This window comes from Mauremys reevesii, linkage group 8, assembly GCF_016161935.1.
Source record: "Mauremys reevesii isolate NIE-2019 linkage group 8, ASM1616193v1, whole genome shotgun sequence".
NCBI lineage: Eukaryota > Metazoa > Chordata > Testudines > Geoemydidae > Mauremys > Mauremys reevesii.
The window spans coordinates 15204392-15218714 of NC_052630.1; the positions used below are offsets into that span (position 1 = coordinate 15204392).

General features: G+C 42.6%; 1 protein-coding gene across 4 annotated transcripts in view; it reads right to left on the minus strand.

Moving 5' to 3' along the window:
* Positions 1 to 14323, minus strand: part of AFF4 (AF4/FMR2 family member 4) — an 84746-nt gene that overhangs the window by 15263 nt on the left and 55160 nt on the right. For all 4 annotated transcript variants that reach the window (XM_039484129.1, XM_039484128.1, XM_039484127.1 and 1 more), the window contains 9 exons: positions 13587 to 13675; positions 11199 to 11439; positions 9667 to 9764; positions 6863 to 6926; positions 6586 to 6722; positions 6091 to 6162; positions 3937 to 4030; positions 2690 to 2733; positions 1342 to 1562 (listed from right to left, as the gene is read on the minus strand). In XM_039484129.1, the coding sequence (XP_039340063.1) occupies positions 1342 to 1562; positions 2690 to 2733; positions 3937 to 4030; positions 6091 to 6162; positions 6586 to 6722; positions 6863 to 6926; positions 9667 to 9764; positions 11199 to 11439; positions 13587 to 13675 (1060 nt within the window). The remainder of the gene's footprint in view (positions 1 to 1341; positions 1563 to 2689; positions 2734 to 3936; positions 4031 to 6090; positions 6163 to 6585; positions 6723 to 6862; positions 6927 to 9666; positions 9765 to 11198; positions 11440 to 13586; positions 13676 to 14323) is intronic.

Sequence of the window (14323 nt, forward strand, 5' to 3'; positions counted from 1 at the left end):
CTCCATGAACTGAGCATTTGAGCTTGTTCCAGAATCTGGGATGAGCTTATGTTGTGAAAACTGAAATGCTCAAAATAGCACATACATGTGAATGGACACAGGGTGCTAAAATTAAATTAACCCAGGGGTTCTCAAACTGGGGGTCAGCACCCCTTAGGAGGTCATGAGGTTATTACTGGGGGTCGCGAACTGTCAGCCTCCACCTCAAACCCTGCTTTGCCTCCAGCATTTATAATAGTGTTAAATATATAAAAAAAAGTGTTTTTAATTTATAAAGTGGGGGGAGTCACACTCAGAGGTTTGCTATGTGAAAGGGGTCACTAGTATAAAAGTTTGAGACCCACTGAATTAACCCCTCTGGAGCCTCAGGGAATGCACGGGCGGGGGGTCTCCCTTGGTAGGGTTGGGAAGGATATTGCTCTTCTCATGTGATCCCTCCCCCAATGGCTAATTTTAAATGAAGCTACCCTCCCCTGACATGAATCTCCCTTTGGCACTGAAATTAAATATAGACTGTAATTCGGCATTTGAGAAGTGAAAGGGATGGTAGCCCTAATGGAAAAGCTAACAGCTTGGCTCTTCTGCAAGCCTCAAACTGCTGAATGAGCTTTAGGGTAGGGAAGGCTGTGCCTCCCAAACAGCCTGGCCCTGCCCCCCAACTGCCCACCCCCGTCAGAATCCCCTCACCATCCTGTTCCTTGTCCCCTCACCATCCCCCAGAAACCCCCCACCCCACCACCACCCCAGGGACTCCACCCCTGCTCCCTGTCCCCTGACTGCCCCGACCCCATCTAACCCCCACTGAGTCCTGACAGAACCCTGGAATGCCCACAATCCAAACCCCCCATTCCCTGTCCCCACCCAACCTCTGCCCCCTCCCTGTTCACTGACTGTCCCTGGGACTTCCTGCCCCGCAGCCAACACCCCCGGTCCCTTACCCCCGGCTCCCCCCTCACCTGGAGCCTCAGCGCATCCAGGAGCTTTCCTCAACAGAGACAGCGTGGCTCCGGCAGGGCCCCTGAGCTCCTCCCTGCTCATTCCACATGGCAAGGGGGTGGGGCTGCGAGCTCCAGGCCAAGCGGAAAGAGCTCAGGCCCCGCTGAAGCTCACAGCTCCGCCCCCTGACCACGCGGAGCTCAGGGGACCCGCCGGAGCCACGCTGCGCCACTGTGCAGGGACGCTGCTGGATGCGCTGAGGCTCCAGGAGAGGGGCAGAGACTGGGTCGGGCCAGGGAGGGAGCCTCAGCCGCTCTCGTGGGGGCCCCTGCAGAGCCCGGAGCCTGGGGCAAATTGCCCCACTTGCCCCCCCCCCCTCTGGGCGGCCCTGCTGCCAAGTCTTACCTCTTTGCTCTTTAGAAAGCTGTTCAGCTTGGTCCCAAATTTCAGTGGCATAGAGAAAGTTGGATGTAACCTGGACATAGCTGGCTGCCATCTGGTGGATTCTCTGTGGAATAGTCACAGAAGAACTGCTCCCTGAAGGGTTGGTTGCCCCCGAAGAGTAATTCCCTGAATTTCCTGGAGACAGCTTCGGAGAGACCGGAGATGGCATACCAACAGGTTTGCTAGTTATTTAAAAATAAAATAAATAAATAAATAAATACGATTTTTAAAATACAAAATGTCAAAATGTGTGTGTATTCTTACACATCAAGCTGCATAATTTATTCATCTGGAATTATAATAGTTTGTACTTCTATAGGGCCCTTCCATCTTGGGATCTCTCTTTACTTACATTTGAATAAAGAAACCAAGAAGTTTAAATGACTTGCCCAAGGTTATATGAAGTCTGTGTCAGAGCTGGGAACAGCATCAAGGCTTCGAGTTCTGTGGTTTAACCTTATGATCAAATTTCCTCACCATTTAATTTAATCATTTTTATAGAGGAATGTTTAATAAATGTAAGTTTTAAGGAATACACTTAAAAGAAACCTCTGTACAAAATCAGAACCATATGAAAGGGCTATATTGCCATACATGTTGAAATTTCTCAACCTATTAAAAATTTGAAAATCTAAGTTTTAGTAGGTTACTTCAGATGTATATGTTCTCTGACTACACAGAACAGATAAATACATCAAAATACTATTCTGAGGGTTTAAATAGTACAAGTAAATTGCTCCCTATGTTTTCCCATGGAGGAGTTGTGTTTTGAACATATTGTTGCAAGCTCAAATGGTTCCAAGCATTTAAGGAAGTCTATTGTCCTCTTAATACTGGGAGGGACGGGGGGGGGGGGGGCGTATATGAAAAGAACCCATTGAAATTAGAGTTGTGTATTAATTCCACACAGGAGGGCATAACTCCTTACTGCAGTAGAGATCTATTTAAAATCATGCTTGGAGTGCTTTCAAGGACAGCAGTATTTTAAAATATTTATCTGAACAATTAAATGAACACATTTAACAGTTCATCCGACACATAGCTGAAGCCTGGATCCTTGCAACAGTACAATTGGCTAATGAGACTTCAGATAAAATTATATAACATGAGTAAACAGTGACTTTATAAACCTTACATAGACACTTTATTGTACATAAATTAAGATATAGGAAATATCTAGCTAATTTAATAATCATTGAATTCAGCTCCTGCAGATGATTTTATTCCATTCCCTCTCCCCCCCAAGATTTAAAAGTGTCTAAATCAAGAAGGAAAGTAGTTAAAATGTACGAGTTACAAAGCTGCTTACCTTCCCATGCCAGGTGACGGTGCTTGAGAGTTATTATAGGAATTCTGTTTGGGAAAAAATAAGTTTGTGGGGTGATTTCCAAGGGTATGTTAATTGCTTATTAAAACAGGTTTTACAAATGGATACATTTCTTTGTGCTAACCAAAAGTCTGAACCAGTATGGGAGAATCAAAGCACTTTAAATTTGGACAAAATATCCCATTTTACAGCTGACAAACTAAGGCACCAAGAATTTACATGATCTGTCTTTGGTACATAGCAAACCAGCAAAATAACTGGGATTAGAACTCAGGTCTCCTAACTTAATTCCTTCCACTGACCACTAGACTCTATTGCTTCTGGTGGCAAGTTTCATATTTTTTTCCAATCTTCTCCTAATAGCAATGTGAAAGCTGTTAACACTGGCATTGAGCAATTAGAATCTTTCCTCAAAAGCTACAAGTTATATTAGTATGCTCTTCTCTTTTTAAAGCTAGGATTTCCAAAGAAGCCTACAAGCTTCCAAATAAGATGCCTAATTCCTATTGGCTCCTTGGAAAATCCCAGCCTAAATTCAGATTAAGCAAGCTCACCCAAGTTTTAAATGTCCTGACTGAGCACCTCATCTGAAACAACTTAGATTCAAATAAGTGAGTAAAAGGAGGATTTTTTTTTCAGCCTCTGGTAGTAGGTTTAAACCAGATCAGATTTAAAACAGATTTTTACTGAAAATTCTAGAAAGTCTCATGGGAGTATATGAGAGTTCAGGCAAGCTGGCTAAGAGCACTGCCTCTGGAACTTTGGTAAAGCTGTTAGATGAGCTAAAAATTATATATTCAAACACCAACTTCTGCAAATGGACAGCTGCAGTCATAAAATGTACCACTAGAAACAGAATTTCCTTAAGATCATACATGAAAGTGAAGGTTCAACTTTGTAATATCTGTAGCCAGGAAGAGGTACTTTTTATCCTCTCTGAAATCTGCTGAATTGTTTATTCTTTAAAGCAGACAAAAGCTAGCTGAAATTATTATAAATGGAAAGGTATTATGCTAAGACCAGTAGGGTTATGACAACATTGTGGTCATGCTGCAGTAACAAAAAAAATAGAGTTCTAAAACATTGAACATGAGTTTACTTTAAGAGCCACATTTCCAGATAGGGGCATATCAAAGTACACGTGTTAGAGAAATCAGGAGAGTACCTTGGAATTTCCATATTTTTATATTTATTTTTAAAGGACTCTCAATAATATAGGAACTTCTTACCTTTAGATGTTCTGTCAGTGTTTTAGAGTATTTCAATGCACTCTCCTTCTTCAGCTTGAAAAGCCTTAGATATAACAGGGACTGGCACCGAAGACTAGGCAAAGAAAAATGGCAACACATTTACGAGTGTGTGCTTACAAGGTTCAATAATGCACGTAAACAGCTAGCAGCTGTGTGTTTTTCAACATATTCTCTGAGGTATGGAGTTGTAGTTTTTCCATCACTAGTAACAATGTTTCATTTGTCAGAGAAGCTAAAGATAGTCTAAGCTCGAGCACAAGACTTTAGATACACAATCTTCATTGTCTTTACTTACATAACCAGAGTTGAGACTACAACCCTAAATCATCTCCTAGACTAGCAAATAAATGAAAGAAATTAAAAAATAAATGAAGCCCATTACACCAGGATGTGCTGATACAACATGCAGAGTCTGACATCACATTTCACACACACACGTTCCTGTCCCCTCTGTACTCAGCAGCCTGAAGAATTTGGAGTGTTCGCAAGGTGATTCTTTGACATATACCCCAAGCTGACTAATCAGTAGGTGGACACGATGGGGAGCCCAAACATCTTCCCTAGTCTTCTGCTGCTGCTTCTTTCAACCCTAAGGGTCAGTGGTGCAGTTCAGTCTCAAGGCCACCTTTGCAAGGCAGAGGCTCAAATCTGTGCTATAGCACCTCTATCTTTTAAGCAATAAATGTTGATATTCTTGTTTCCAGAAGAGTCAGTAAATTATTTAATGCAACCACTATGCTTTATGGAATATTTAGCTTCTCAGAACAGAGATACAATGGCAGAGAAATATACAGTGGGGAGAGGGATAGCTCAGTGGTTTGAGCATTGGCCTGCTAAACCCAGGGTTGTGAGTTCAATCCTTGAGGGGGCCACTTAGGGATCTGCAGCAAAAATTGGTCCTGCTAGTGAAGGCAGGGGGCTGGACTCGATGACCTTTCGAGGTCCCTTCCAGTTCTAGGAGATAGGTAATTGGTATATCTCCAATTATTACCTATTACATTTAACTTGACAGCAACACTCAATTTCTCATAACAGGAAAGTTCCACATCCGCATAAGCCTGAGCATGAAAGCAGAGCTACAGCCACACTGATGCTGCAGCTTTAGTAACGTAATCTAACTACTCAAAAATTCACAAGCATATAATAGCATATAATAAGTAGTCCAAAAACTGTCTGTTTTAACCATTAAGCTTGTCATATCTACAGATCAGTCTTTTCATGTAACTCCCCTCGCCCCAGGAGCCACAGTCGGGAGCAGGGCTGTGGCTCCCGGGGACATGGGCAGGGGCTGAAGCCGCAGCTGGGCCGGGGCCAGGAGCAGAGCTGGGCGGCACTCCCTCCCAGGCCCCTGTTGGGGCTGGCCCAGACCTCGCTGTGCCACCCCAAGCTTTCCTCCGAGCCCCGCTAGGAGAGCGCACCCAACAGTTTGGGGACTACTGCCATAGATGGACCAGACATCACAAGGAAATAAGACTCCCATCAAAAGCATTAGCTGACTGCTCACCTTTCACTAAGTTTATAAGTGAGAAACAAGAACAGATTCTTGGCACTATTCATATCACTTCAATCGTAAAACTAAAACCTAAAAGTAAACAATTTTTCTTGTCTTAAATGCCTCCTTTTTATTCCCTCAATATTCAAATACACAGGAAGGTTAATGACAGATATGAAAGGGAGACGCTATGCTGGCTCTAACTACCTAACGTAGTGTTCCCCAAACTTTTTACCTTGTGCCTTCCCTTACCCCATCTGCATACCCTCGGCCCCTGGAGCCGAAGCCAGGAGTGAGGCTCCGGCTCTGAGAGCCAGGGAGGGACATGGACGGGGTAAAAGGGCCACGGCTGGGGGCGGAGGTGGGAGTGGAGCCTCAGCCAGGCCTTGCGGCCAGCAGCAGAGCTGGGTGGTGCTCCCTCCTCACCCCCAGTGGGGGCTGTCCTGGGCCCCAGCTGCACCCCTCAGAAGGTGCCCCACAACCCCCATTCTAAGGTTCAATGAAAACTTCAAATACCTTGTACTGAATTTACAATTCAGTTAAAAACAAAATAGTTAAAAATACCAGTGTGTGTAACCTTTGGACATGGTGCACTCACTAATTTGACTCAAGATGTTTTATTAAACCAAAAATGTACGTACCAAAGCACTGCTAGCCTTTTATCTGCAGCCGTAGCATCTGGTGCCAAATAATTTTTCAGTTTCATAGTGTATCTGCAAACAAAGACATCGAGTAAATGACAAATAAAATAACGCATGATGTTGTCATTTCTCAGTTGCCATTTCTCATTTAATATTCTTTTAAGAAAACTATTAAGGCTTAGTTCCAGCTGCCCTCATATTTTACCAGAGATCCATAGATGATTTACTCAAAAGTCTGGAAGAGGAAAGTTTTGGAATGTTTTTTGTTTTTATATTACAATTTGCACTACCATTAAGACCCTTAGATGAAAGGATTTAAAAGTCCTTTTAAAAAAACAACATGAAGCCTCAAAATATGGATAAAGTGGGTAAACTTTTACAGATGAGAGAATGCAAGTATTGGTGGCAAAATCAAGAACAGAATCTGGGCACCTGCTCCCAGTTCCTGGGGTGTGACCACTAGGCTTCACTTACTACTTGCTTTATAAAGCTTACTTGATTAATTCCACAGTTTCTGAATACATAGGGAACGGGGACTTGGATTCCTGAGCATTTTTCTCCAATGCATTCCCACATTCGATGAAAGACACTACAGCATCAAGATAGAAAACAGCTTTCTCAAACCTGTCAGACTGAAGAGAATGAAGCGTTAAAAACAAAAAGAGAGAGGTGGGAGAGAATTACAGTACTAGAGAAGAGTACAGGTTCAGAAGAGTTAAACCAACTTAACATTATGTGCAACCACCAGATAGATGTTTTGGGTTCTACTTACCAATGCATCTGCATTGTGCTTTAACTTCTTTGCTTCTTGTAAATAATGATCGGCCGAATACATCCTACAACGTAAAAAAAAAGAAATTATGAATTTAATGAAAATTGAATCCCTTTCTGCATGTCAAGCTTTGTAACTGTGGGATCTTTTGACATTGCTTTTTCTTCCTTCCTCAAGTTACAGCGCACATAATTTTTATCATAACGACCTTTCAACAGTTAAATTTAGTTACTTCCAACTATTGTTTTAAGACAGCTAAGAGTCACTGGATTTAGCCAACTTACTCCACATTCCCTAGCCAAGCAAATTAGACATGTTAGCAGAGGTGTCAGTTATCTGACATGTGCTAGTGCAGAGTTCCCAGTCTGCAGATCACAAAGGATAGTATTAACCAGATGTGGAACTTTCAAAAGAAATCAAGACATGTTCAAATGGAGATTCCATTGTTATTTTTGAACTTGGGTCATACAAGCTGATCTGTGATATATGGCTGCATGTCCTAAAGCAAACTCCAAAGCAGGGGCGGGCAAACTTTTTGGCCTGAGAATCACATCAGGTTTCAGAAATTGTATGGGGGGCCGGTTAGGGGAGACTGTGCCTCCCCAAACAGCCAGGCCTGGCCCAGCCCCTGCCCCCATCTGACCCCCGCCCCGTTTCTCGCCCCTTGATGGTGTCCCGTCCCCCCCAGTACCCCGTCCCATCCACCTCCCCTGCCCTCTGTCCCCTGACCACCCCAACTGCCCCCCGCTACCCCATCCTACCCCCCCTCCTTCCTGACTGACTGCCCCCCAGGACCCCTGCCCCATCCAACCACCTCTTCTCCCTGACTGCCCCCAGATCCCCGGCCCCTAACTGCCCCTCCACCGCCCCATCCAACCCTCCCTCCTTCCTGACTGCCCCCCTAGGGCCCCTGCCCCATCCACACCCCCTTCTCCCTGTCTCCTGACTGCCCCTGGAACCCCCACCTCTGACTGTCCCCTGCTGCCCCATCCAACCCCTCCTCTCCTTCCTGACTGTCTCCCCTTTCCCCCCCACCGAGACCCTGGCCCCATCCAACCACCCTTTCTCCCTGACCGCCCCAAAACTCCCACCCCTGTTCCCGCTCTGACCTCCCCACCCCGATCCACACCCCCAGCCCCTGACCACCCCCAGAACTCCCCTGCCCTCTTCCAACCCCATTCCCCCACTCCCTGTCCCCTTACCGTGCTGCCCAGCTGCACCAAGCCAGGCAGCCGCGCCACCCAGCTGGAGCCAGCCAGGCACCGGGTCAGGCCAGTCTCTGCAGCTGCACTGCCCCAGGAGCTCGCAGCCCACGACTCAGAGCATTGCACCAGCGGCGGGGCGAGCTGAGACTGCAGGGGAGGGAGGACAGCAGGGGAGGGGCTGGAGCCTAGCCTCCCAGGCCAGGAGAGAGGCTGGGCAGAACGGTCCCAAGGGTCAGATGTGGCCTGCAGGCCGTAGTTTGCCCACCTCTGCTCCAAAGAGTAATTACAAGAGATCTTTAATTTTCTATTTTACTGAATTAAATGCTGTATTTACAAGGTCACAGTCTAAAATCTGAACAAGGTTTTCCAAACATACAAACAGTTGGAGTTAATCTTTCCCCTATTTCACCACAATATGAAGTACTAGGCACACCCCATTTCATTTAAAGTCAGCATTTTATAACAGTTCATTTAAAAGTGAATCATACCCTCCTCTTAGAGAGGCACTAGTTGACACTATAAAAGGAAAAAAAGCTAACATCTTTAAAAATCAGTTTATTGTAATCTAAAACCACAAATACTAAAATGTCTAATTATAATTATATGGTTACTGCATGGTGTCACTGCAGGGCATAGTCAAAGCCACCCGGGTGCCCTAATTATGCATTTCCGTACCTAATATATTTGGATTTCTTTTAAATTTATCCTTAACTCTGAATTTCCTGGCTTTAACATATTTGGCTTGTGGATAACTACAACTTCCCTCTAACTACAGATATGTGCTCCGAACTTTAACTCCATCATAACTTGATTTTGTCTGGGAATACGTAGTAAAAGAAAAGCAAACCACTCCCATAATCAGGTTGCTTGCATATGGTCCTTTATGTTGGCCCCTAAAAGTACTTAATCCAAAAAGCAATTATTTTAAATCAACCTTGAAGTAGCTGATAAAACTCTAACTGAGCCCCTGTAAAGAACACCCAAGTATTTGCATGAAATATTGCATGAATGGATAATCTTGATGTGAATTCAGGAACATATTTTACTGATTCACATTCTCCAAAATTTGATAACTTTTTGATAACTTTGATAACACAGGACCAAATGATTCCATGATCCCACTTTTGTGAATCAGCAATTCCAGAGGCAGAGGATCCTCTCCATGACTGAGAGCAGTCACTGACTTGGGGGGGGGGGGGTGCCAACTCAGCCCAAAGAGGACAGGCAGACTGGTCTGGTGAGGTGTGAAGTGAGTCTGCAGAAAGGGAGACTAGTATTTCTTAAAAATGGACACAGGACAATCACATACTGTCAAAATCTACTGCTCGCTTGTTTCAGGCTGAGTACGAATGAACAAAGGAGGCTATGGCTCCTGGTAGTGGCTGAGACGTCGGCCAAATTAGTGATACATGTGTCAGGCAGGCATACAATTACACGAACAGCATGCAGATCTCCACAGAATAATACTGTACATGCATGGCAAAGAACATCCCCTATACATAGAAAGCTACTATACATTTTACAAGTTACACACTGAAATTAATGCCCTGTTTAGGGAAGAGGAAATGTAATGTGCCTGGCACCTCTCACTGCTCTCACCTGTCATCAAAAACAAGCTTTGCTCTTCGGGACTTTGAGCTGTCTGTAGCTGGGGTAGATGCAGGAGGGCAGTTTGATGAACTGTTTAGAACCTTTTCCTGAGAAGAAATAAATTGCCACAATTAGTAATTATAAAAGCAGTTAGAAATCTGTTTTAAAAAGAGATGATTGTTCACTACTTAAGTTCCTCCTGATGGTCTCACACTTGTTAAATGCAAGCTAGGTCACTCTTGCAGCAGGTTAATTGCCATTCACATTTACTACTTACACATCATAACTCTCAAAGGCTTCTCTCCTCATTGGTGCTCCAATATATGCTGGGGGTGGAGCCAGACCAAGGATCAAGGAACCATAACCAGCTCCCTTACAAGCCCCCCTCTCTGATGGGCCAAATGGATCTCTGCTAGAATGAATCTGAAAAGGTTTCCAGGCACAACTGAATTCTCCTCCTCAACTTAGTAATGGCTAACATCCATTTATTTTACTGTCTGCCTAGGAGAGGTGCTGCATGTATTTTCTGCTTTTCTATTCCTTTTAGAACAATCAATTCTGTAGCATGATTTTTGCTTTAATATTTCAGAAGTGGAGTGATCATTCTATTTGTCAAGCATCCATAATGTTTAAGGAGCCTTCCAAAGAGACATGGCTCCTGCCCCCAAAATCATACAACTTCAGCTCAACATGACAGTGAGACACAAGGTGGGCGGGGTAATATCTTTTATTTGACCAACTTCTGTTGGTGAAAAACTTTTGACTGCTTCAAAAAAAACCAGCAATATATAATCTCCCTTCACCCACCACCAAAATGCAGTCACTTCAGAAAAGAAATACAGTCAGCTGTAGCAAATGTTCAGTGGCAAACGACAAGACTATACTAACTTAAGACAGGAATTAAAACCAAATTAAACTATAAGGAGATACTAATTACCCAAATAAAAAAAAAAATGGCCAGACTTGGTTCAGCGCTAATGCAGGGAAGAAAAAAAAGGTGCCAGTGAATCTACAATACAATCCCCTGAGGGACCTACAGGCTCCTTGGAAGTCTCCCACACATGCACTGACTAGACCAACCCTGCCTGCTTTACAAAATCTGATGAAGTCAGCATCTGAGGTGGATGTCTGCAATCCTAGTTTAGGTATTTCACTTGTTTGCTATTCTTGACCACCAAGTCACATTTTTCTCAATGAAAACTCTGAAAAATCTCACTGGAATAAAATTAAATGATTAATAAGCAACTGCTGTAGTTAGAAGAACACTAATCACATTTGTAAATTTAACATTAGTACCAACCTACCCCCAGGATACAACAATTCTAATGAATAGCTACTGAATTGTTTTCCATTTACAGGCTTCCTTATGCCCCAATTACTTGTGCACTACAAGGAGTAAACACCTTTAAAAACTAAGTTACATTTAAGCTTAAAGTCAAAGCCTGACAAATTATTGCTTGGATTACACATTGACATGCCAGACTGCACACAGAGAAACAATGAATATTAGAAGAAAGCATTTACAAAAATAAACTCCTTACCTTGACTTCCCTGGCATTGCTAGAAGCCTTCCCTTCAGTCTTTTTTTGTTTGGAAGATGAGTTACTTTTACTGCTGCTGCTGCTACTCTCCTTATTACTGTTGCTGCTTGATTTTAAGGAAGAAGATTGACTGACTGTTCTCTTCCGGGACCCATGATCTTGCTTGGGATCTTTCTGAAGGACAGGGGCCACAGGAGAAGGGAGCAGATCCTTCTCTTTACCTGCACTTTGCTTTGACGACCTGCATGAAATGAATAAGTACAGCTTATTTCTAGATACGGTGACAAGAATTATTTTGACCTAACATGACTGTATATGGGGCTATTTACTTTTCACCTCATTTTTAATAACTGGCTTTTGGGCAAACCAGATTGAGCTTGTTTTTACCATTTGATCTTGTTCTGATTTGAAAAGGCAGCAGATCCTAGCCCAAGGGTCGGCAACCTTTCAGAAGTGGTGTGCTGAGTCTTCATTTATTCACTCTGATTTAAGGTTTTGCGTGCCAGTAATACATTTTAACGTTTTTAGAAGGTCTCTCTCTAAGTCTATAATATATAACTAAATATTGTTGTGTGAAAAGTTAATAAGGTTTTTAAAATGTTTAAGATGCTTTACTTAAAAATTACATTAAAATGCAGAGCCCCCCGGACCGGTGGCCAGGACCTGGGCAGTGTGAGTGCCACTGAAAATCAGCACGCATACCATAGGTTGCCTACCCGTTCTAGCCAGAAAACCACTTTTGTTTAACAAAACAAAAACCAAACATTTACAACCTGAAAAGTTAATGCCAATGTTTGTGCCAACCTGTCTATAGCACTGTTAAGGTGGAGACTTTGTTCTGAACGTCTAGACTAAGAGATGGTATAGGCATGTATTCTATTTGCCCAATCAAAAGGGAAAGCTACCCTTAATTCAGCCATCCTGTACATATGTACCACATCCTCACCTTGACTGTTCAAGGACTACTATTGGCAATCAACAGCAAGCCTCATGCTTGCTACCCATCTTCCGGTTGGGAAGATAAGGCATTTGGACAGCTATTTGCACAGTAATGAATTGTTCAAAGAAAAATTAAACACTTTTCATACTATTAATCTAAAGAACATTTGGTTCTTTGCTGACAGAAGACAAATATCAGAGTAAGAATAAATTTAGGAGCCCCAGCAGAGGAATCTGCAAATCAGTTTTACAGAGGCTCTGAAAAATCTTAATATTCACAATTGAACACAATGAAACTGAGTGTTACCCTGTGGTATGCAGTATTATTGTACTGTGTTGGTCCCAGTATATCAGAGACACAAGGTGGGTCGGGTAATATCTTTTAATGGTCCAATCAAAGATATTACCTGACCTACCTTGTCTCTGTTACACTGTGGTAATTCACAGTGGCCTAACAGGTTTCTTCAGATTATTCATTACAGTGGAATATGTGGTCCAGTGCACAGTTATATATTATTGTATAATCTGAAGTAGCACATATTTTAAGAAAAAGAAAATCCACAAAAATTAACAAACTTGCAACTGATTAAAAGTACACTAGGAACCTTGCTAATTTGCACCCTGACTCATTGCAAAATTAATTGTATGTGTGGATAAGATTGGAAGGCTTATATTTTGCCAGTTTTAGGTTAGTTCTAATCTATGGTAATCACAAATATAAATGCAGCCAATTTTTTAAAAAAATGCGGTGTGTTTTTAAAAATGATCCAATAGTTGAAGGATGGGAGTAGAAGTCACGCAACCTGAGTTCTAATTCTGACTAATCGATGGCTTGCTGCATAACTTGGGGGAAAAAAAAATTGAAATCTGCAGTTTCCACATCTGCTGAATGGAGAATTAATCACCCATTTTACAAGGAGTGGATTAATTTGTGCGTGTGGTTAGGCGAAGTGCAGATTGTGTAAATCTTACATATGTTAATGTTATGCAGCTCACCTATTTTTAAACACTGCCCTGTGTTAAGGTAAAAATTAGGGAAAATTAGTCCCAGAAGGAAATAAACCCAGCCTATTCCAACCCCGTTATCAAAGGTAAATGACCTTTGAACAAACTATTTTGTAATAATGAAGTAAAGTTGTTAAATAAACAAACTGTTCTTTGTTAGGAGTGAACCGTGTCCCAGTATGCCTGGTTCTGGGAAGTACCTGCATTCTGACTAGTTACTGTGAAAACCCCAAAGTCAAGGTAAAAGGACAGAGTCTGAAGACATGAAATCTTGCCCCATGAACAGTGAGCTGCAACTGGATTTTTTCCTTTGTAAGTGGTGGCAAGCAGGTATTTAGGGGGAGATTTGTAAGTGCAGATAGGGTGTTGGGTGCCAATCTTCCCCTTAATGTATGCTAAGCCTTATAGATTTAAAAAAACAGCCTATTTTCTCACTGCACTTACTCTCTATTGCTGGAGGCCTTGTGGCCTGACGAAGACTTTTCTTCCAATTTAGTTTTCTTGCCTTCACCGGCTCTGTTTTCATCATCATTCTGAAGAAAGCAAGCACAAGAGAGCTATCAGGACAAAGTTTGATATTTACAGGTTAACTGTCCCTCATAATGTTTTACATTTGTCAAGACAATTTAGCAAACCTTTTACAACATATGGCACAATAGCACTACAGCAGATCTGAAAATCACTCCCTGGTGGGATCTAGCCCATGCCTTAAGATAGTTGACCACAATGGAATTACTTGTCCCAAACAGAAGGCAGTAGTATGTAGTGAATGTCAAATGATCTACCAGTACAAGCAGGACTGAAATGTGGCTGCTGAAATTACTGAACTACTTAAAATGTGATAACAAAAATCTGGCTGGAATCAACTAGGTTAAGACAATCTACACCTCATTAGGCTGATATATGAAGGTCTCCCAATAAGAGTAGGAAATTAATTTTGTTTTTGCTAGACCATAGGGGATTAAAAAACAAAACAAAACACTTTTAAAAAAAGCTTCATTCAACATTCGTCAATACACCTCTACCCCGATATAACACGAATTCGGATATAACGCAGTAAAGCAGTGCTCTGGAGGGGCGGGGCTGCGCACTCCGGTGGATCAAAGCAAGTTCAATATAACGCGGTTTCACCTATAAGGCGGTAAGATTTTTTGGCTCCCAAGGACAGCATTATATCGAGG